The sequence below is a fragment of the Psammomys obesus genome, unplaced genomic scaffold (assembly GCF_907164565.1).
Source record: "Psammomys obesus unplaced genomic scaffold, mPsaObe1.curated_primary_1811, whole genome shotgun sequence".
Classification (NCBI taxonomy): Eukaryota; Metazoa; Chordata; class Mammalia; order Rodentia; family Muridae; genus Psammomys; species Psammomys obesus.
Window position 1 is genome coordinate 55,682,583 of NW_026591086.1, and position 22,773 is coordinate 55,705,355.

The following is a 22,773-nucleotide window of genomic DNA, read 5'->3' on the forward strand; positions in this document are numbered from 1 at the left end:
TTTGCTGCAACTTATAAGAATTATTAGAACTCCAGACATTGCTTCAGAGGTTCTTTTTTTTTTTTTTTTCTCCATCTTAACATTCTGCCTTCTCTTCCTTTTTATTGGGATCCTATACAACTTTGTAATTCTCTTGATTGAAGAGATTTCACACAAAAAAATAGTTCTAATAAAAAGCAGTATGCAGCACAGTTGCATAAGTTGCATGAATCTGAAACCTGTGGCTATAACTCCATCAACTAAAATAGTTTAACCTAAATCTCAGTACGAAAAATCATTTAAGGCTGAATTGGCTTCAGCATAAAGCTCTTTATAAACAGCCTTAAGTAAGTGTGTGTTCTGAAACCTGCGCCAAAAAGCTATTCCCTCTATCTTCAAAGAAAGGCTCTGACTTTATGTTTTATTTACTTTTTTTTTGGTATATATACAATTATTATTACCACGCCTTCCCCAAATTTTAATATGGAAGATATTAAAAATAGTGAAGACCAAGACAACTAAATATCTAGTTTAGTATCCTTGAAGTTCATGTAAGCTGCAGTGGTTTTTTTATTAGCAAAGTTACCATGTGGGTTCTCACCTAGGGCAGGAAAAGAATATGAGTGTAGAGATATTCCACAAGAGAAAGCAGAAGGATTCTAAGTTCAAGGCCAGTGTCGGTGACATAGTAAGACCCCATTGCAAAACAGAAAACAAGAAAGGTGGGAGGAAAAGTTGAGAGGATAGGAAGAGTGCCCTTTAACCCCGGTGCAAATGAAGAATGCTATTCCCTTAGATGAGGAATGCTATTCCCTTAGATGAGGAATGCTATTCCCTTAGTTTAAGAGCCAGCAAAGTAAATGTGTGTGTGTGTGGGGGGGGTGAGCACATGTATTCATACATATGAGCTCATAGCATTAAGTGAAATAAGAAAAGGGCAAAAAGTACCACATGAGCCTGCTGGCTATTTCCCTATGTTGCATTTTATTGGGATGCTACACTCAGTATTTGAGCATTGTCTACGGCTGCTCCCATGCCATAGATAAGGGCTGGGGAGACAGCTCAGCATCTGTTAACATGCACTAGAAGCCGGGTCCAGTTCCTGGCACTAAATAAATAAATAAACAGAAGCAAGGGAGGGGGCAGGGATGGAGCAAGAGCAATGGAGGAGGTGGAGAGGAGAGAGAAGAGAACTGCGTAATCAAGCAACTGCCCCAGAGTCCTCTCAGGCCCGGGAACCACCCAATTTTCCTATGTGGTCACTCACAAAAGCATGTGGCCTGTGCCTGTAGGCTCTAATGGGGTTCGTGGGCTTCCTCCCAGAGACAGCACTCCTACGGAAAACCTGTTTGCTGGCATTGCCAATATTTCCTTTAGGAGCAGAGGACGGTTTGCGGTCTCGTGCCCATGTGTTAGAGCCCTCACAGTCCTAGTGAAGATAACTTGAAATACTGACAGAAGAAGTCCTAGCCTTCCCCTTCCAAGAAGGGAGTGCGTGTCCAAACGTGCAGTCGATGGCGCACACTCCATCTCGGTGAGGAGCAGAGAAGGGGGGTGGGTACCAGAAATCTGGGCATGTGCTGACGGCCTAGGAAATGATCCAAAACGTGGAGTAAGAGACCTCAGCCAGTGCCAGCAGCGGGGAGATAGCACAGCAGAGCCCCACCTGGTCAGGAACAGAGACCAGCAGTCCACACTGCTGACAACGCCATCAGGTAGGATGGCTACCCAGACCCAGAAGGAGAAGCACTTCCTACAAGGAGTGCTCACACCCCTCTTCCTTTGACGTTGGGGTTTTCTGAGTTCATCTTGGCCCCTATTGAGTCCATCTATTCCTGGGAGATTGCAGCCTTCCCACCACTGGGGCCAGCTGAACACCACTGGAAACTACACTTTCCCTCCCCACTTCCCTTTCGAATGACAGGTCCAAATCCCTGGGACTGCGCGTCGGCTGCCTTAGGGCCCGACGACCTGCACCAGCAGAGAGGAAGACAAGGAACTTCAAACAAGGTTTGGAAATTCAAGCCCACACACAACTCTCTCCCGTGGACTATAACAAAAATATTATTTTTAATGATGACATTCAGTTATCTCTGGGGTGTCTGCAGCATCGGCGCATCATCCTGAGGTGAAGTTACTTTAAGCAGTACGGCATTTTCCCGCTGTGAGAAGAAAGCATGTGACCTGCAGATGGGAAACGAAGGCCCCATACTGTTCAGCGACAGTCTCAAGACTGAACAAGTCAGGGCCAAATCAGCATGATGCAAAATTCAGTGTCCCCCCAGGAATGTACAAAGACAAACTTCTATAAACTGGTGAAGAGAGGAAATGGTGAGTTCCCTAGAGTTCACACTCATCCATGTGCCCACATTTACAAATGTGACCTGAGAGGAGGAAACTAAGGTTTGCTGAGGTCTGAAGGGTGGGGCCCTGATGGACAGGATTGGTGTCTTCTCAGCAATAGCAGAAGAGAGCTTACTTCCCCTCGCTTTCCAGCACCCAACATCACAGCCTGCAGGCCCAGGAGGAGAACAGTTTGGATGTGAGATGTCCTTGTCAATGTCTGTGTTTGGATACCTAATTCACACCTAGTGGTGCTGGTTGGGAGGCTACAATGGAACATTTATGGGGTAGAGCCTGGCTGGAGGAAGTGGCTCACTGGAGGACTGTGAGGTTTTACAGGCAGGTCCTGCTTCCTGTTTACACACTTCCTGTCCGTGGATGCACTTCGACTGGCACCCTGGCAGCCTTGCCGCCATGCTTTCTCCACCACCATCACCTGTACCCCCACACTCTCTCCCCTCCTGTTGCTCTTTGTCAGATACTGGTGGCAGAGATAAGAGAACCTAGTACAGGAGCCTTCACCTGGTGATGGGTGTGTTGCCCAGGACAGCGGCTATTGTCTATGCTAACAAGTCAATGTTGTGTCGTTACAACACTCTGAGCAAGCTAAGACACATTGGTAAAATTCTGGAAGAATCGAAATCCGAATTACTATCAAAAGTCTAAAGGGCGAAAGGAGACATTTCTTCTTCTGGCGGATGCTAAAGCACCCACCTAAGTAAGACAGGCAGCTCTGAAGACAGCAGGCGAGCAGGCAGTGCGAGCTGAGGGTCTCCAAAGCATGCACCTCCTGGAGGTCAGCAGTGGAAAACCTGTATAGCTGTTCTGTAAATCTTCTCAGCCAACCTTAGTGCGCTCTTCTTGAGAAAGGAAACACAGCCTGGCCTAGGAGCTTTCCTGGCACTGTCAGCTAGGTCTGGATGCGCTCTGTCAGACATAAACTGTTCCACAGAACAGCAGCAGCAGACAGGGCCCTCTGTGACTGTGACAGATCAGTACCAAGCCAATGCAACCCCATAGGCATGTCTGAACACAGACAAAATACCCAGTGTCCTCTTTGCTGTCTGCTACAAATGACTGCCTGCTGATTTACCAATAAACAGTGTCTAGTCTGTCTTGCTATGGACAAGTGCTTTGAGTACTAATGATAGAATCTCCCTTTCTTCCTGACAGGATCGACCTGGAGTGAAATTCCCCTGCCTCTCTCCACAAATCATCTGGCACAAACCCAAAGCTTAACAGTTTCTAACGCCCATTGGCTAAAACATTTTGAGCAACCTTCATTCTCTCCCTGTAAGGAGTTTTAATAACCCATCAGTAATGGAAGGAAATAGATGCCATAGGCTCCAAGCCCTCATTTCGTACCTGAACCTAAGGTAATAGCAAGCCTCAAATATGCTATGTATTTCCTCTACAAGTATACCTGTGATGAAGTGTAACTTGACAACCAGGAATAGTAAGAGAATAATAAAGTAATAAAATAATAGAACAATAACAGCATACTGTAATAAAGTTGGTATGAATGTGAACTATCTCTAAAAATACCTAATTGTACCATTTTCAACTTTCGTCTTCCTTCAGACCATGGCTGACCATGGGTAACTAAGCCATAGAAAAGGAGTCTGCTTTCCAGCCACGTCCCCAGGGTGAAAGACACTGTAATGGGCAGCCGAATACTGTGACCCCAGCTGACACAGTCTTCATTCAAGTTATCTCAAGAGAAGTCCTTGGCAAACTTACCTTTAAGAACTAGGGTAACTTGGAATGTTTAAATTGATAACCGCCAAGCATTGTCAAATTTTCCTTGTTTAAAAGTAAGACTGAAGTCAGATTTCTCAAAGAAATTGCTTGTGCTTAGGATGTGAAAGAGCCATAAGGACCCTGAGCACACAGCGCCAGCTGTCTCTAACGGCTGTCTCCTGTCGTAGAAGGATGAAGCCACATAAAGTAAGTGATCCCAAACCTGGGCTTTATATCACCACTGTGGCTGAGAGCATCTGTGGTCCGCAACCAGCCAGCATTGCTTCTTTCTTTCTTCTGGCTACTGAAGCCTTTGTCTCCTTCAGGCAACAAAGTGAAGGTGGTTTGTGTGAGCTTAACAGTCTTTAATACTGCTCATTAGCCAGGAAAAATCAGTTATGTTAATTTATGATACACATTTTGTGAGATTATTGACAAAATTTTGCTAACTTGTATACTTCTCTCTGGACTGTGAACTCCTGGTAAAGTTTATCTATATCCAACCATTCCTAAAGGATTGATTTCTGAGTAAGGGCTTCATATGCTACCTAGCTATACTTCCCTGTGGATTAAAATCAATGTATATATGCAGAGACCATACTGTGGACACAGAATGAAGCGTCACCAAACCATCACTGCACGGAAAAGCCAGTGGATCCAGTAGGTTATGTAGACACAGCTCCATATGTTCCAATTCTTTGAACTTACCACAAAAACAGGATCATTGGCAGCTGAGTGTGGTAAGGCATTCGTCCCATTCAGAAAGGAGTGAACCAAATTATGAAGGTTCATGACATGAGAGTCCAGTGTTCCGTCAGCTTTATCAAACCCTTCCAGAGCATTCCTGAGAGTGAGCAGAATGTGGGTGAGTTCATAAAGCTCAGCCAAGGTCTCAACACTCCCAGCATCTTCTCATCTAAGTTTGGACAAGGGTGGGAGAGGTCCTGTCTGTCGCTGACTACCACCTCTCTCACCTCAGCCTTTTGTACCACTCTCCCATGAGAGAAGGCGCTCATCCAATATTGCCCTTGCCCCTGCTGCGTTACATGGTTCTTTTGTGCACAGTATAACTATGTATCTTCATTCCTGTTTTCTATACCCTTAAAAGACAGGGACTGTGCTTCCTTCACATTTTTATGACCAGGGCCTTTTACCCTTCCCCACACATGAGCCGAGTTCAGGAAATGAATTTTGAGTCAACGTGGACTCTTCCGCCCGCATTTCTCATTGAAATAGATTAAAGCTGTGCACCACTATTCTCCAGCCCTTTGCCTGCTTTGACACCACTCTGAGGGCCTTGTCCACGCCAAGTACCAGCTCCAAGCGCTGGTACAGTTGATTATGCAGTGGATAAATGGGGTGTGGGGCTTGTAGAGATAAGATCACCTTCCATTTCTTGGACACCTCATGTGTTTTTGTTAGAACCTTCTTTGCATACATATTCAGCACCATTCTTTTGTGATGAGAGGAAACTGTTGGCTGGTTATTAAAGTTTCAAGTATTAGGTTATTATGCTGTGCAATACTTTGAGGTAAATTAGAAAAACTCACAGTATTAAGTCAAACACCACTAAGATCTGTGACTGATGAACTTCTAATGCCAACATTTAAGAAACTAAGTAAGAAGTGAATGATGAAAACTATGAACATTACTAAAGTATGATAGTTAGTGAGGTGCCTCGGTTGCTAAGCTAATGCCTGTATGTATAACGAAATCAGAAACTAGGATGACATTGAACAGCCTATGTAGAAGCTAATGAAACTGCAATATTGGTAAGAGTACATTTCTCAGCATCATCCCCTCCTTATCCTGTTTTTAAGACTTTCTCTGATATTTAGATTTGCAGGTGTTTGCCAATACCTGGTTCCGTTTGGTCCCATTTCTACTACAAGTATGATGGGCTTATGCAGCGGTTCTCAACTTGTAGGTCACAACCCCTTTGGCCAACTTCTATCTCCAAAAAAATATTCACATTACGATTTATAACAGTAGCAAAATTAAAGTTCTGAAGTAGCAACAAAGACAATTTTATGACCGGGGGCCCCACACATGAACTGTATTGAAGGTTCTCAGCATTAGGAAGGTTGAGGGCCGCTGGTCTGAGGTGCTGTAGAAGAGGTCAGTGCCCACCTGAAGCTGAAGGTAGAGTTCTGGAAGAAGGGTGGGTTATCAAACGTCTGGAGAGACAAGCAATCTTGCACATTTTTTAAGGTCGGCAGCTTCTCACCATTTCTTCCTACTTTGTTTCTTCTTAGCAGACCTTCATAGGTTCCATTACACAGTGTGACCCGGCGGTTGTAGTCATCCAAGCTAAGATTTATAGGTTTAAAAACAATATGTCTTAACTTGGTATCATGAATTTGATCCAAGAAAATCAGTGAGGGTCATGGTCATTAGCTACTTTACAAGGTCTAGTGGGTATAAAAAAATATATTACCCTTAAAGGTAATCATGGACAGAGACATTTCAAATATGTGGGTGCCCAAAACATGAGTACAGGAGCAAAGGTGATAGTAATTATTATCCCGTTCAAAAGACAGGAACAGGGTTTCCAAGCAAGGCAGTGAGAACATACTATCTCCATTACACCGAACCAAGCCAGTTTGAGAGGATTACCTGTGCAGAGCTGGGGAAAGCATTTTGACCAACTGGAGACAAACAGGAAGCCAGAAAAAAGCAGATAAAATTATACAAATAAAATGTAGTAATAAGATTTTTTAATATTTAAGGTGAGTAAAGTCTTAAATACCTTAATTTGATGTCCTACACGGAATACGTATATGCACGTACACATACACAGTTATCAATATTATACCCCGTAATTTATATAATTAAAATAATAATTTTAGTTCATATAGTTATTTATGTGAGTGTATGCATACGTGTGCGTGGGTGTCCACAAACCTGCGGGGTCATGTAATGGCCTGGTCTAATGCTCAGTATTTTACTGTTAATTATTTTGCCCCCTGAGGTCTGCTTGCTGTCTTTTATAAGCAGACACATGCCCCCAAATGACATTTGTGATCCTTGACAGGGCAGAAGTTAGGGAAGCATGGCCAAGGCTCACATGCTTGGAGGAATAGAGGCTCACTAGAAGAAAGGAAGAGAGAGGTTTAGGAGAAGGAAAAGGAGGCCGAGCCACCATGGTGTGGCATGGAGAGAAGCATCCCAGAGGAGAAACGCAATCAAGTATTTATGGACTATGGATGGGAAGTGGCCCAGATAGGAATGATGAGAGCAGCTGGCATGGGGTGTGGGAGTGAGAGAAAGGGTAGTTTAGGAGGCTAGCATCTGCCCTGCCTAAAATAAGGCTTATCTAAAATCTATCAGGTTAGATAATATCACTATAACATTTACAGGCTTTCGTAATAAACATTATTAGCCATTTACTGTCATTTTCTACAACAGGGTCACATTTCCTTGGCAGGAAGCCAGCTAGCACTAGCAAGCCTCTTATTCGCCACCTCCTCGAAGCTGGGCTTACAGACCTGCCTGGGATGCCCAGCTTGTCATGTGTGTGCAGGGATTGAAACTCTAGTTTCAGTCTACACAATTCTCATCAAATACTCTTAACCAATAAGCTTTCCCTCTAGGCTGCAAAATAATAAGTTTTAAAAATGGAAAATAAAAACCAGATTGGGAACTGTGTGCAGACAGTTGGAAATTAATGTGAGGCTGAGAGGTAGCCTGGAATCTCACCAGCAGATGTGTTAGTTCATGCGTGGAGACAGGTTCTAAGATATCACTGCATGGGTTTCAAAGAGTGAGGGAAAATAGTTGGAGATTGAGATTAGAAGGAGAACACATGCAAAGATGGAGGATGTCAGGGTCCAAACATCAGCCAGCAAAAGACCTCCCAAAGCATCATTTCCCAATGTGTGATCCAGAGTCAAGCCTGTCTAGATTCCCCAAGATAAATAGGAATATGTTCATGTTCATCTTCATCTACGGAGACTAAGAGATGTTTCAAATACTCTAAAAACACAGTTTGAACTCAATGGCCTTTACACTTGCATGACCACAGACACTTGTTTTCATATCACAGACAAAGGCACAGTGGAAAACGGTGTTTATGGGGATGAGTGTTATTGTGCAAGGGTATCTAGAATATCCTACTAGGTGAGGCCTGACTGAGAACTGCAGGACGTGAGCAGAACACAGATGAATTCCCGTGTCCAGCTCCTCAGAATACACACATACCCCAGGGCAGGCCCTTCAGAACATCTATGCACCCAGGACCAGCGCTGGCCGGGGCAGGGGTGACCCCGTGTAATGCTGGCCTGGGGTGGGGCTGGCCCCAGCGTAGGAAATTATGTAGGATGGGAAAACAGAGTACAGCTGAAAAACATGGGGATTTGGGAGAGAAAAAGAAATAAAGGAAGGAAGGCAGAGGAGCCTCTTGGGGAATCTTTTTCTGAGACACAATTTTGTTTTTCATGGTTAGTTACCTGCAGTCAACTCTGCTCTAAGATATCCCTACAGTGCACTGAGAAGCTAAAGTATTTTGAAAGAAAACGAGTCTATCTTCACACAGATCTTACTTAGAATTGATTATAGTTGTTCTATCTTATTATTAGCTATTGTTGGCCTCTTACTGCAACTAATTCATAAATTAGATATTGCCATAAGTAGGAAAAGCCGGAGTGCGTAGGGCTTGGTACCATGTAAGGTGTCAGGTACTCCTGGGGGTTCTGAAACAGATTCCCAAAGGGCAGGTGGCATTCCCAAAGGGAATTGAGTCCAGGACACTCTGAAGGTATAACTCTTCAGGACTCTGGCTCACTTATTTGCTCATGAAGCCTTCAAGGATTAAGAGACGTTTTTGAGCTTCCCACCTCCCAAGGTCTGTGCTTGGGTCCCACACAATTCCTCAGGGTCCTGTGACCCAGATACAGCAACTTCTGTCCAGAGGCTTCTCTAGACCCACGCAAGATGCTCCCCCACAGAGGACCTGCCCTCTCCACACCCTCCTTGCCTTCCCCCACACCTAGCCAGGGTCTGCAGCCCTTTCTGTCTCAGAACCATCAGCTACACACCCTTTCGGATTTGTCCCGACTCCTCTTTTCTTGGCTTCACACACACACACACACACACACACACACACACACACACGCCTGTTATAGCACTTCTCAAACTGCTTGGTAATTCATTTACCACAGATTGGTCTGTGTAAATGCAGAGTAGCTAGATCGTATTCCTCCTTGTATTCCCAGCAGGGTTGCATCACCAAGGGTGTGCTTGATGCTCAGCAAATGTCTGAATGCTAGAGCTGCTCCTGACTGTAAAATGGTGCTCCTGCTCTCAGAATGTTGCCCAAATACACTCAACTCACAGATAGGATTTTCATACATTTACTTTTTAATTTGAGAGCTTTAGTCTTTAAATTCCTGATCCCCAAGGAAAAAAATGCCTTCAGAAACATGTAAACATAACCCCATGTACCACGAAAAGAGAAAAGTAAAGAAATAGAGTGTCTATCACCCCGAGGAAGAACAAACAGTCTCGAGAGCTGTGCTCATTACCTGTCACACACAACCTCCCAGGTGGAGAACCTGGAGCCCTGACTGATCAGGGCTGGGTCGTCAAGCCTTGCTGCTCCAAGCAGGTCATCTGTGCACACATCACACTCATTCTTCCCGGTTGCAAAGTTCCAGTAGGGCAAAGCAAAGGACTCATTGCCAGTGAGTCTCTAGAAGCAAAGGTACATCCCATCATTTTAGGCGTGTCACGTGCTACACAAAGGCATGTCAGGCAAAGACTGGCCTGCTTCTTGGACAAATTTATACTCAAGCTAGGAATACCAATCAGATGGATAAAGACATGTCAACATATAAAACTATATTCACATGTCCACATAAATACGTAAGCCTGAATATACATCTGTGCATATATGTAAAATACAATTGTTCTGCTTTAATACAGAAGGAAATCCTACCATTTGCAACGATGTAGATGAACCTAGAGGACATTGTGCTAAGTGAAATAAACCAGATGAAAAAGAAAAACAGAATCTCACTCACATGTAACATCAGAAAAATAAAAAATACCAAATGAGTAGCAAGTAGGAAGAACTGGGAAGAGGCGATTGTCTAGGGATCTATTGTACAACAGATCTATTCACAACACTGGGTCATCACACACAGGGAGTTTGTCAAGAGGTTCTCTGAGGTTCTTCCTTTCTCAGCATAGAAAGGAAAGCTATCTGAAAGGCTGTGATTAATTTTCTTGACTAGCTACTACTGAAATAGGCGTCTCAAACATCATGTACTCCTTAAATGCAAACACTTTTTAGATACTGAGTGCACAATTTGGCCCACCTGGAGCTCTCTCTCCAGCCACAGCAAATGGTATCTGTGCCATGTGACAAATGCAGGCCCTTGATGAGAGAAATCTATGGCCTTGTAGGGACGTCCCGGACCTACAGCAGTTGGGAAACAGAGATCAGAGAACAGAGTATTTACAAAGTTAAACCCTATCATGGTATATCTGTGTGCAAGAAGTCTGTGGTGCCTTAGTTTAAGAACTATTTATCTACTAAAAAGCAACAATAAGAATCATGATAAAAGAGTTTCAAGAGCAATTAACACTTGCACAAAATAGTCATTTTCATCTCTCAAAAGTTTGATTTTTAACAGAGCTCAGAAACTCAAGTCATTCAGGCGTCACTGTCCTGTTACATATTTTAATTTTTACTCAACAATGCATTACAATAAAATGCTGTCTAAAAGTGTCAGTCACTAAGACCTAAATGAAATGCATTTTAAAGATTTTCTGACATGCACTTTTAAATTGCATAAATTTACACGTAGAGATTACTTAATGATGTAGCAACTTCAACCACACTTCATGCTAATGCAGCCTTTATACAACCAAAAAGAATTTTGAGATTTCTGCCTCACCCATCAATCAGTTAGAACCACCAGCTGGCAAGCATGGTCACTGAGACCAGAAGAGAAGAAAAAAAAAGTGTGCTGGAACCAATTTAGCTGGCCACTGGAACTGCCAATTTTAGTGAAGCGCTCTGGGCAATTTAACGCCCTTCTTGCTGCCCGCTCATCTTTCTGCCTTTCCTAGCAGCTTCTGGTGGTTATGCAGAAACTTCAGCGTGCTTTAGTTCTCTCAAAGTACCTGTAACAGCTTCAGAGAGCTCAACAGACATGAATATAAATTTAGTTCCTAGACAGGGCCAGAAACTGTAGTTTCCCTTCCTTCTTGAGAGGCTCTCTTCTCATAAAGTGAAAACTCCTCAGAGTAATGACAGGAAAACGGTAACTGGGAGGGACTGCTCCTCTACCGAGAAAGGAAGATGGATGCTGGCCTGTGAGGCAGGTTTTAACAACAGCAGCTAAAAGCAGAGCTTCTGTCGCTGCTGTTGGCCACGCAGCCTTTCTGAAAAATGTTTTCTAGCTACAGAAAAGTTTCGAGTTTTCTACACAAAACAGTGAGAGGGATGCCAAAGGGCAGGATCCAGTGATGGGCGTGAAAGAGTGAGGTGCCCAGTGAGAGTGTGTCAGCCCAAGTGTGCTCAATGATTCCGTCCACCGTGGCCCCAGGGAGGGGACCCGGAAGGAGGGACAGCAGCAGAGACGGCCAAGTGTTAAGAGAGGAGTCTAGAATGGACTCAAGGCGTCGTGGAGCGGTCCAATGGCCTCTCCCCAAACCATGGTAACTGGGAACAAAGCTGTTTGATTAATGAAGTGTGTGCCTTTGGGCCCACCTGGTCCCCACAGTTTTAGCACTCAATTTTTCAAAAGCGTCATTTTTCATTATTGTTGTGGAGGCAGGGAACACTGGGACCACAGTGTGTGTGTGTGTGTGTGTGTGTGTGTGTGTGTGTGTGTGTGTGTGTGTAGTAAAATGATGTTGTGACCAGTGAGCAGGTAAAGACACTTTGCTGTGTAAGCCTAGACACCTGGGTTCGAACCACGAAACCCACATCAAAGTCCATGGTGACAACTGCGACCAGAAGAAACCTCCTGTCCTACGAGGGAGCAACCTTTCACTGGAGTGAACTTCCAGTGAGAGTCTAAAGATGTGTGGGTTCAGGAGTCCCTGCGTTTCCAGTCTAGACGCTGCAGTTTCAGGGCAAGAAAATGCTGCGCTCCTTGGCTTAAGTTCAGTTAATTCTCTAATTTGAAGAAAAGGCCAGAGCCAGCTTTGAAGCCAAAGTTGATTTTTTTTTTCTTTTTTCTTTTCTGGAATCAGAAGGAATTTGCCTCCACTTTGCTCATGCCTTTGAGGATTAAGTTTCACAGAGAGCTAGGATTAGACTTTGAACCAGGAGCATGAACGGGAGAGGTTTGAAGTGTGTGCAGGACAGGAAGAAACGGCCCGAGTGAGCCCCGGGCGGCCGGCGTTTGGCAGTTCGCTTGAGGTTTCACACCCCGAGCCGCACCCGGGCACGAGGCTCTAGTGATGGGCCGTAAGGATGCGGGAAACCCACCTAACAGCGTGTCCCGGACAGAATAGTAATGCAGCCACACGAACAGGTCGTACACGCTGCAGTTGGCGACCTGGGGCTGCGTTCCGTCGGGCCCCAGCAGCCCCAGCCAGTGCTGCGTGGTGATGACGTAGTCAGGGTGGGCGCTGCGCTTGGCCAGGTCCAAGGCGCTCAGGAACTGCTCCCTCTCCTGGGCGCTCAGGGCGTGGATGTCCCTCCGCTGGACCGGAGGCCTCCTCCGGTCGCAGCCGGGCCCGGTCCAGCCGAACCTGCAGCCTCCGCAGTCAAACCCGGCGAAGTTCCCTGTCTCACGAAGAGCGGGAGAGGGAGAGGCCGTGAGGGGACACGCTTTGGGAGAAAATTCTCAGGCGGAATTCCAGTAGAATGGAAGAGAACAGATGAGGCGGGGAAAAGGCGGGGCGGGCTGGTAAAGCACAGGGCAGAGCGCAGGGCCTCGGGAGGGCTGGCAGCCTCAACTACTGTAGGGAAATCATTTCTTTCATTCATGCATTCATTCGTTCATCTATTGTTAACCCAAAGAGAAGGAGGGGAGGGGAGGAAGAGAAGGAAGCTCTGTACCCAGAGCCTCAGCTGTCTAGTTTTGAAAATCATGTTATCGACATGGTAATCAAGGAAAAACGAGGGCACTGGAGCAGCCCCCAACCCACACAGAGGGAAGACCCCATGAGAACTCAGGGGTGGTCCCGAAGCCAAGGGGAGAGGGCTCGGAAGACACCAGCCCCGCTGGCACCTTGTTCCCCGGCCTCCTCCTCCTGAAGTAGCAGGACATAACTTCTGTCCCCTCTGTCACTCTCTGCACTGTTTGTTGCAGCAACCCCAGCAAAGGAGGTCACCTGCTCTTGGGTGTCCCCGAGCAGGAGACACCCTGTCTTTTAACGTCCGCTCCACACCGCAGCCGGCCTTGCTAAGCTCTAATGTCTATGCCAACCCACACCACTGGACAGCAAAGATGCATCCTTTGGCTTAATAATCAGTCTGAGCACTCAGGCACAGACAAGTAGGTCTCTGTGAGTTTGAGGCCAGCCTGGTCTACATAGCCAGTTCCAGGACAACACAGCCAGGGCTACAGAGACCCTGTCTGGAAAGTAATAAGAATAATAGTAATAATAAAAAAATAATAATGATAATACAAACAAGCTGACTTCCAGCATTTGGGTGGCATCTAACTTTGAAAGTGCCAGTATGTTTCACAAAGGAGACAATTTTAATACAAAAATGAATGTCGTCCGGCAAATCATAAAAGTGAATTAGCTGCCGTGATGTCAAGAAGTGCAAGTCCTTCAGAATCTGCTGTCTGCAGACAAACATCTCTACTTTCTCATACCCTGGAGACAAGAGGAAGCCAGCGGACTCTAAAGGGTCCCTGGGGAGTAGTGACTAAGACTATATTCTCTCACCCACCATCACAGGGCACCATGTGGGCTTCGCACTCTGGGCATAACCCACTCCTCAGTCCTCAGGTGGTGACATGTTAGAAAGTTCCGCCATTCCTCCCACAAGAAGATCAGAGTGCCTGTCTCCAGAAGATGGAAGTGGTGGCTCCATGTGCCGATGGCAGCTCCCTGCTCAGCCTCCTTCTCATGCTCCCAGGATCCTCTTGTTCCTCCTTCCCCACTGAGCTGCACCGCCAGCAAGTGCAGCTGTGTTCCCTCAGCCACTTGGAGTCGCCATGTTTACATGTTTATTTTGAACCACCAAGAAGGCCTGGCTCAGGGGTGGGTTCCATCCCACCATCAACAGGACAGAAAGAGAAAGATTCTTTCTTTCTCAGTACGACCACTGGGGTATCATTCACCTTTTTATTTTTTTAATTTGTGAGAAGTGATTGAATAATAATTTATGTCTGAAGAACACTTCCTACTCAACTGAGGAGTCAGTCAGACTTGCAGCTGTTTGTAAAGTCTACTCAGAGGGCGCAGTCCTCTCTCCAAAGGGAAAGACACCAAGACCAATGTGAGGTCGACAGTGCTGCACAGAGGATGTGTGTGCTTTCTGTTCACTGAGTGTGTGTGTGTGTGTGTGTTTGTGTGTATGTTTGTGTGTGTGTATGTGAGTATGTTTGTGTGTGAGTATGTCTGTGTGTGTGAGTGTGTTTGTGTGTGTGTGTATGTGTGTGCATATGTGAATGCTAGAAGTCATTAAGTGTGTTCTGTCACTCTCGATTCATTTTTCAAACACTCTCTCATTGACTCCCCAGTTCAGCTAGACTGGCTGACCAGCAAGCTCCAGAACTAACTACCCTGCCTCCACCTTCCCAGTGCTGGGATTCCAAGTGCACAGGGAGAGCTGGAGAGATGGTTCAGAGATTAGGATCAATCCCTGCTCTTGCGGAGGACCCAGGTTCAATTCCCAGCATGTACACGGCAGCTCTCAATTGTAGGCAACTGCCGTTGCATTTCCAGCCCCCACAATCTCCTCAGGCACCAGACAGGCATGCACGCATGCACGCACGCGTGCACGCACACACACAGCTGGTGCACATCTGTACACGCAAGCAAATACTCATAGATGCAAAACAAAGAAATCTTCCTGAGGGAAATGGAAGACAGTTTAGTCTAGCTCATGATGCTGGGCGTTAATGAAAGGCCTTCAGTCACAAAGCTCCAAGTGACAGGCACCAGGATCCACACTTGAAAATTTTAACACTTTAAAGTAGATAGTTGGCTTTACATTATCTTAATTAAAATAGTCTCTACCATAAAACAAGTCAAAAAAGGCATAAAACAAGGTCTCCAGGTTTCTGTTTATATCACTAATGCTTCCTACAAATATAAAAATCATTGAAAAGTAAAATAATAATAATAGTAGCAGTAGTAAAAGTTTTTAAGCACACAGTGAGCCTGGCTGTCTGTGTGGTTGCTGGTGACCCGGACTCAGGTCCTCATGGTTGCCTAACGGATGTTTTACCAGCTGAGCCATTGCCTCAGTCCTTTCTGTCTGCTTTTTCTGTAGACCAAAAACCATCCTAAAAGCATTCTTAAATAGCAGGAAATAACACACTTAAATTGTAGAGCAGCGACAGTGATACATTCTTACATTAAAAGACAAAGATATTTTTGACTCTGCAGCCCTGATGTAGAACTTGAACTACTCAGAGCTTACGTGGTGATTCCACACAGCACTGCTCTGCCGTGACTGGAAACACTATCATCGACAGCTCTCTTCCTCATTCACTTCTGCAGCACATAATTTACATAATGTCTACAACCTAATTATTCAAAAGTAAACAGAGGGTGTGAAATTGAGGGGACTCACATATGGAAGAGGATTTGTGGGAAATCTCTGTACTTTTTACTTTAATTTTTATCCCAACTTAAAATTGTTCTGAAAGAATACTCTTTCCTCAGGAGAGCAAAAGAGAAAAGTTGGGGTTCCTAGAAGCTGTGGTATATAAGATCAAACTGTGAAGTACACAAATATGAAGTTGCCAAAGGATAAATAAAAGATCTTTTACTCTAAAAAAGTCTTAAAATGAGTTTCAAAATCCCTTCCTCTGTCCCCACAGCTCTTTATATTTTCAGACAAGTTGCCAGTGCTCATGGCTTTGAGCTGAACCTCTCTGAGCTTGCAATGTCAAAATAAGAGTTCTCTCCACAGAGCTATTGTGAAAAATAAATGTCCTGTTACAAAACGCAGAGAACTGTGTCTGGGGCACAACAAGCTCCGTGTTAAGGGCTGCTGTTGCCACCTCTCAAGTGGCAGAGCCGTGCCTTGTCCTCACGTAGTCCTACTGCGAACCCTTGAACACTGTGTCCGTTGCCATTTCCACACATCATGGGCTCAACACACTTAGTGGAAATAAATGCCATGTGAGTTAGTGATGGAAGGAACACTGAAAGTTGGAGAAAAGAGCCATTTATTAGGCACTGTGGAATACAGACATGACTTAGGCACCACCAGAGAGCAGAGAAAACGAGCAAGTGAGCACCGTGAGACAGCAACACACCCCTAGCTGCAGGGAGAATAAACACAGAAAGAAACCAAGTTCTGTGGGGTGACAAAAGACAGAAGAAGCATTTCTGATTCAGGAGACCCACACTGCCTGCCAGATACAATGGTCTCAGAAGTGGGATGGAAGCAGAGTCTCTCTCTCTCTCTCTCTCTCTCTCTCTCTCTCACACACACACACACACACACACACACACACATCACACACACACACACACAGACACTCAACCGCTCACCAGAAAATACTTGCTACTTATCATTTACAACCCAGGAGTTTACTCAGTTAAATATATATATATATTCCTTTTCTCCGTGTACATCAGGTCCTTTCTATTTTTAGCTTACAGACAGACCTGGCCTAAAGAATTAATCAAAATACTGAAAACATACAAAAAAAAAAAAGTAACATGTTGTGTATCTCTTCCATTTTCACCAGCTTAAATTACTTCCTCCTCTCCTTCATGGTAAGAAATACAAGCGGGACACATTAAAGAAGATTATGGGTTTTTTTTCTCTTGTTGGGAAACAGGGAAAGTGGGGGAAGGGATGATTCCAATCTGTACCGCCTTGAGTGAAATCGTCCTTGAGCAAAAAAAGTCAAGCTGCTCTCCTGACTTAAAACTAGGATGAGGAGAGAGAGAACATCTTTCACACAAGTCCCTACATGCACTGCGAGGCTCAAACTCAGAACGCTATTAGACTAAGTAAGCTTAACGACCGCGATTACCGAGTTTACAAGGAACTCGACACAGCCCATTCCTTTTAATTAGAGATTCTATTATTTTAATAACAATACTTTATACTCACACAGATTCTTTCATCTGCAGGGCTCAAAAAGGATTTTACAAGTGTGGTTTCATCATTATCCCCATTTCAGAGATTGGAAAATGAGGCACTTAGTCGCTTGTACAAACAAGAAGTTCTCAGCCAACTGTTCAAAAACTATTTGGTGCCCAAGGATTTCAAAAGCCCAAACACACAGCTACAAGTGCCATCTGCTCATAAATGGCAACTGTCAGGTGAGCCGGACACCACGGCCACGCCGACATTTCCCGGAGCTTGGCTCCTTCTGACAGTCACATTCAGCAGTTTGCTCTTAATTTATCCCAGTAGAGAATAGAGACATTTTCTCTAGAGAATTGGGGCATGGGATTTGTTGATTTTTTTTAGTTTTCCTCTACGAGGCTAAATCTTCTCTCTCCAGCCTGCAGTGGAAAGCGTGGAGTCATTGTTTTCTCAATGCAGAGTCCCCAGCACTCTGCTGGCCAGACACTAATTTCCATCTCTTAGACGCTTTGGGTTAGCCAAGAGAGTCCCAGGTGATTTAGATAGCTCCCAGAGCCTTTGGGATACTCAAAGTCAGGTGTAAATTCCGCAGAGCACCTGAAAACTACAAAGACAGTACTCAGGCAGGCGGATCCCTTGCTCGTTAAGAGGGGAACAGAAGAACATGTGTCTGTCTTTGAAACAGCTCACAAGTGATGCAGTGATGGCAACTAGGGACACAAAGCAGCTTTCCATCGCAAGCCACTCGGGGAGAAGAGAAAGACCACCCAGACAATGAGAATGGAGCCTGAAGGACACTGAGGGTGTAGCTCAGCAGTAGAATGTCTGCTCAGTGTGTGTAAGCCCTAGACTCAATTCCCAGAATTCAAAAAAAATTAGTAAATTGACAAAAGAAAAGGTGATGGTGGGGTCATTGCCTACTCTTACAACCTGTGTATGGACCCAAGGGAGTTGTGCTCTGTGAGATAAATCTCCACTGTACAGTGATGCCTGGGCCTCCAGTTGAGGCATCTCGAGTGGTTAGCTACTGGAAGGACAAGAGCCTGGTTGCCAGGCCTGCGGGCAGGGAGGGGAGGAGTATGGAGTTACAGTGACTCGTGGCAGTAAGTTCTGGAGAGCCACTCCATATTGTGGTGCTGTGCACTTAAGAATGTGCTACCAAGCTGAGGCCCATGGTCAGTATTCTTGCAGAACCAAAAAAAGCAAGAACACAGGGGACTTCTTGGAGGTGGCGGACACACACATTACCTTGATTGTTGTGAGAGGAACATGGAAGGTGAGACTACGTGTTATACAAACTTATTAGATTGTATATATTGGCTGTGAGCAGAATTTCGTGTGGCCATTATACCTCTAAAAGCTAGATGAAAGGAGAAGCTATCAAACTACCTCTTGCGAACAGCACGTCGTAGGCAACCTTACTCACATGTGTACGCAGCACAGAACAAGCAATGGTCCTGAGCAAGCTGGAGACGAAGAGGTCTTAGAGAGGGGATAAACCACCGGCCGGAGGCCAGCCAGGCCCCGGAGGATGGCCATGGCTGATCAGCAGCTGGAGATTCGGGCTGTGCCCCTTGAGAGGGGTCTGGAACAGTGATGATCTACATCTGAAGCTTGAGGACACGCCCGACGCCTGACCCATTGCCTCTGTTTCATTCCAAGTAGCTCTTTTTGACCCACGTTTCTGTCCCTTCTTGAGGAATATTCAAAATACTTCCAACAGAGAGGCCTAGCAAGGGCACCTTCTCTTCTGCTCTGTCCTCTGCTCCCCACTTCTGCTTTTGAAAAGCAAATGTGCTCTCACTATCCAAACGAAAACTACAAAGATGGAGTAAAGTGAGTTAGCTGTTTTACCTGACTTACTAAAGCATTCTGCCCAGGACTCCAATGCAGAGAAGCTCAGCTTTAGAAAGACACAGCATTTTGCTGCCTATTGACATGGAAACATGCCGAAGTCATGCCGAAGATGACTTCAGAGATTAAGACAAAGGTTACCCATGTTCCCGTGGTTTCCCATACGTCAAGTGTGGAATCCAGGGCCCCTTGTGCGACTGAACACCTATAAAGCAATGTCTACAGATGCTCTAATGGCTCAGAAAAAAAATGGATAATACATATAAAATATGCTATCATAACTTTTGTCACAATATCTAGAGCAAAACTGGGTGTAAAAATTCCTTTGAATCACATAATTTATGATTACAAGGGCTGGGGTGTACTTCAGTGTTGGAGCACTTGATCTCTCAGAACTTCCAACATAATAGGACATATTTTATAACAAAACCATAAGGGCAGAATTTGGGGCGTTCTCACGCCCTCCCTTTGTGATGCAGTATCAGACCCTGACACGGCTGGATCGTTCATACTCTCCTGTATCAGCAGCAAGTGAGAAGACAGAACTATGCCAGAAGGGAAAGCCATGAGCAGCTGGCTGCTGGGGAATGGTGTCTGAGGGCTTTGTTGGAGCGGCTGTTTGCGGGTTTTTTTACTTTTTCATATGCCCTGCCAGACTGAGTGTTTCTCACCGTTGTGCAAAGTTTCTGGGAGCCAAAACTCAGGATAGAGGAAGACTTAAGAACCCCAGAAGAGCCAAGAGAAAAAATGGAGATTTCATAGAAATGAGTACTGGGAGAGACCCTGGTTGTAAAGGAAGGTCTGATATTGCTCATTTGGAGTTCAGACATTGGTAGAAGGAAGCCGCTGGTCCTTAATATCACCTCACTAATGAGGAAGCTGCTTTGCCCCATCTTCTTCCCAACTCTGGCAAAGTTACAGTCCGGCCCTGGCTTGAACAAGGCCAATGGACCCTGTTTGCGGTCTGTTCAAACCCTGAGAAATGCTGAGAGCAGAGCTCTGCAGCACCTGCCTCCTCTCCCCCTGCCGGATGCCAAGCCACACCCAGAGCCTCAGCAAGTGCGAACCCATTGCTGAAGAGGCCAGATCCATCTTGAAAAGACTTGTTCTAGTTTCAAAGCAAGCTCTCCATCTCTGTAGCCTCCCCTCCCAACAAACAAGCCAAAGGTATGTTGGCAAGCATTCAGAAATCAGGCGTGGCCAGGTAATGTTGATTTAGTTTTCATGAGTATACGTACAAGGCGTGAACGATGTAACCAGTCCGTCCACCTTGCTGAAGGGACTCACCACCAAAACCAGCTAGCCTAACAGTGTGGCAGCCTCAGCTCTCCCTCAGAAAGCATCCCTTTCCCAGCTCGGAGTCCCCAGCAAGCTCAAGCTCACGGTGACAGCTGGCTCCGGTAGGGCCTCACCTGTGCACTTGCATGTCCGGTTGAAGAATTTTCTCGGCCACTGCTCACGGTCATCCTGGTTTCGAAGAACGTAAGGGCCACTCCAGGGCCTGGTGTCCGTTTGCACCTCTGTGCACTGCCCCCGGCCCTCTTGAGAGCCACAGATGTTGGCTGACTCAGAGCCCAGAGGCGGGCAGCACTCTTTCTTCAGCACACCACTCAAAGTCATGCAGACACGGGGAAACTGAGCCCGGACCCCAGGCAGGACTCCGCAGCCCAGCCAGGCCAGCAGAAGCCCCCAGCGCACAAGGCCCATGCCTTCTGAATTGGAAGACCTGGCCAGGCTTCCCACCTGCTTTCTGTCTGGCTTTTCTCCTTGTCTTCCACTAAGTCCTGGAGCAGTCACTCACTCAAATTTCCTTCTCTTCCCTTTTCTTTTTTTAGCTCTATCCCTTCCCTCTCTCCTCTCAAGACTCTCACCTAAATCACGGAACCTACATGTGTGCACACGCGTACATGCCCGTGCACATGCTATTTTATGTGAGTCAAACAACTAACACAAATTTCATTTCATCAGAAGCTCCTGTAACATCAAATTTAATGAGGGGAGGGCTTCCCGCCAGTGTTCCCCGTTAAATCAGGCTCTGTCTAATTGAGTTAATTTACAGACCGCTCCAACCATAGTGCCTATTATGCCGCTGTTTCTAAGCCTCCTCCTGCTCTCCTTAGCCCTTGACTTTAATTGCCTTGAACTCAGTTCAAAAGCCAAGCACCGTGTTGCCTTTATTCTCTCTGGCCCGCCAAGCCACGGGGCCTGGTGGGGAAGGGCTGGGAGAAGCCATCATTAGGGGGATTATAACTGGAGAAATCCTCTTTGTGAACACATGACCCTAAGCGTACAACGAAGCTGATAAAGTGTCTGGCTTTGTGTCAGGAGGCCAAAACCAGCCTCTTTATTGGGCTCATGTGTCTCAGCCAAGCTTGTGACCTCAGACTTCCCAGTGCGTCAATAGATGCAGTGAGCATTCCATCAAAGGCGCTTTACAGACCTGAGCTGGCCAAGTGCTGCTCCCTCATGACTGCTCGCTGACATGGGAGAGAGACAGCCACAGGAGATCACGCAGCCCCCGAAATAAAGAAACATTTATTAAGGAACATCTATACAAGGAACTGCTTTGTTGCACAGTTAGGAATCCTCCTGCTTCCAGATAATAACGGCCTCTTCTCTTGTCCAGCATGTCGGTGTAACAGGAAGAGTGTGCGACCGACGATTCACAATTGCCATCATTTCTCTGGAAGGAAGGACGTGGGACAAGCTGAAGTGGGGCTTGCAAGGAAATCTTTTGATTGCATTGGAGTTTGGCTTCCTCAGGTTTTAATCTAGGAAGGGATGTCCTCCCCACCCCCCATGCTTCTTCTGGGGTACCATGGGCATGTACAGACAGGCAATGGTGGTCGTCAGTCAGAGCATTTGTTCCTTCATGGTGGAAAGGGGGCTGTCTTGGTGCTGTGAGATCTATACAAATTGCTGACTTAAAATTGCTCCAGCCGGGGTCTGAGAATACCTTATACGTGGATGTAATGTATCTAACATTAAATGTCAAAGGACTGCTTAAGGTTGAGCAAAGTACACAAGAGCAGGGTGTGGCAGCACACAGCTTTGATCCTAGCATTCAGGAAGCAGAAGCAGGTGGATCTGTGTGAGCTGGAGATAGCCTGGCCTACACAGTGAGTTTAAGGCCTGCCAGAGCTAAGCAGAGATGCCATGTCTTTTCTTTTTCTTTTTTTTTTTTAAGAAAAGAATGAAGGCAGGCAGGGAGGGAGGGAAGGAAGAAGGGAGGAAGGGAGGGAGGGAAGGAAGGAGGGAGGGAGGGAGAGAGGGGAAAGTCCAAAGGTGTCCCTTTGCCCGCCTTCTGTGCTACCTCTGTGTTGTTCAATTGTGACTAAATGGTAGTTTGTACCGCAGAGTTCTGGACATCGGACTCGTGATAATGCGTACAGGGCATCAGCCGTGTAAATTTGCGTGTGCATGGAGTGGCTCACTCATGCGTGCATGCTTCCTGCATGCAGGTGTGTTCACTTATAGTATATCTGTTTGGAAGGCATGTGTACATGTGTGTATGTGCAAGTGGAGGCAAAGATCGGCACAGTGTTTTCCCCAATCACATTCTGCTTTGTTTTCTTGAGACAGAGTCTCCCATTGAACCAGCTGCTAGACTGGCTGACCCGCACACCTCAGGGAACCCCCTCTTCCTGCCTCGCCCAGCACAG

The 22,773-nt window shown here is 45.9% G+C and overlaps 1 protein-coding gene across 1 annotated transcript in view; it reads right to left on the minus strand.

The window, feature by feature from the left end:
* The window catches only part of Dct (dopachrome tautomerase), a 34,343-nt gene extending 13,427 nt beyond the window's left edge, over positions 1–20,916 (minus strand). Inside the window, exons 1-6 of the mRNA XM_055609822.1 lie at positions 20,524–20,916; positions 12,506–12,805; positions 10,380–10,480; positions 9,585–9,751; positions 6,193–6,372; positions 4,771–4,906 (exon numbers count right to left, since the gene is read on the minus strand). Of these exons, the coding sequence (XP_055465797.1) occupies positions 4,771–4,906; positions 6,193–6,372; positions 9,585–9,751; positions 10,380–10,480; positions 12,506–12,805; positions 20,524–20,818 (1,179 nt within the window). The 5' untranslated portion in view covers positions 20,819–20,916. The remainder of the gene's footprint in view (positions 1–4,770; positions 4,907–6,192; positions 6,373–9,584; positions 9,752–10,379; positions 10,481–12,505; positions 12,806–20,523) is intronic.
* Positions 20,917–22,773: the final 1,857 nt, after the last annotated feature.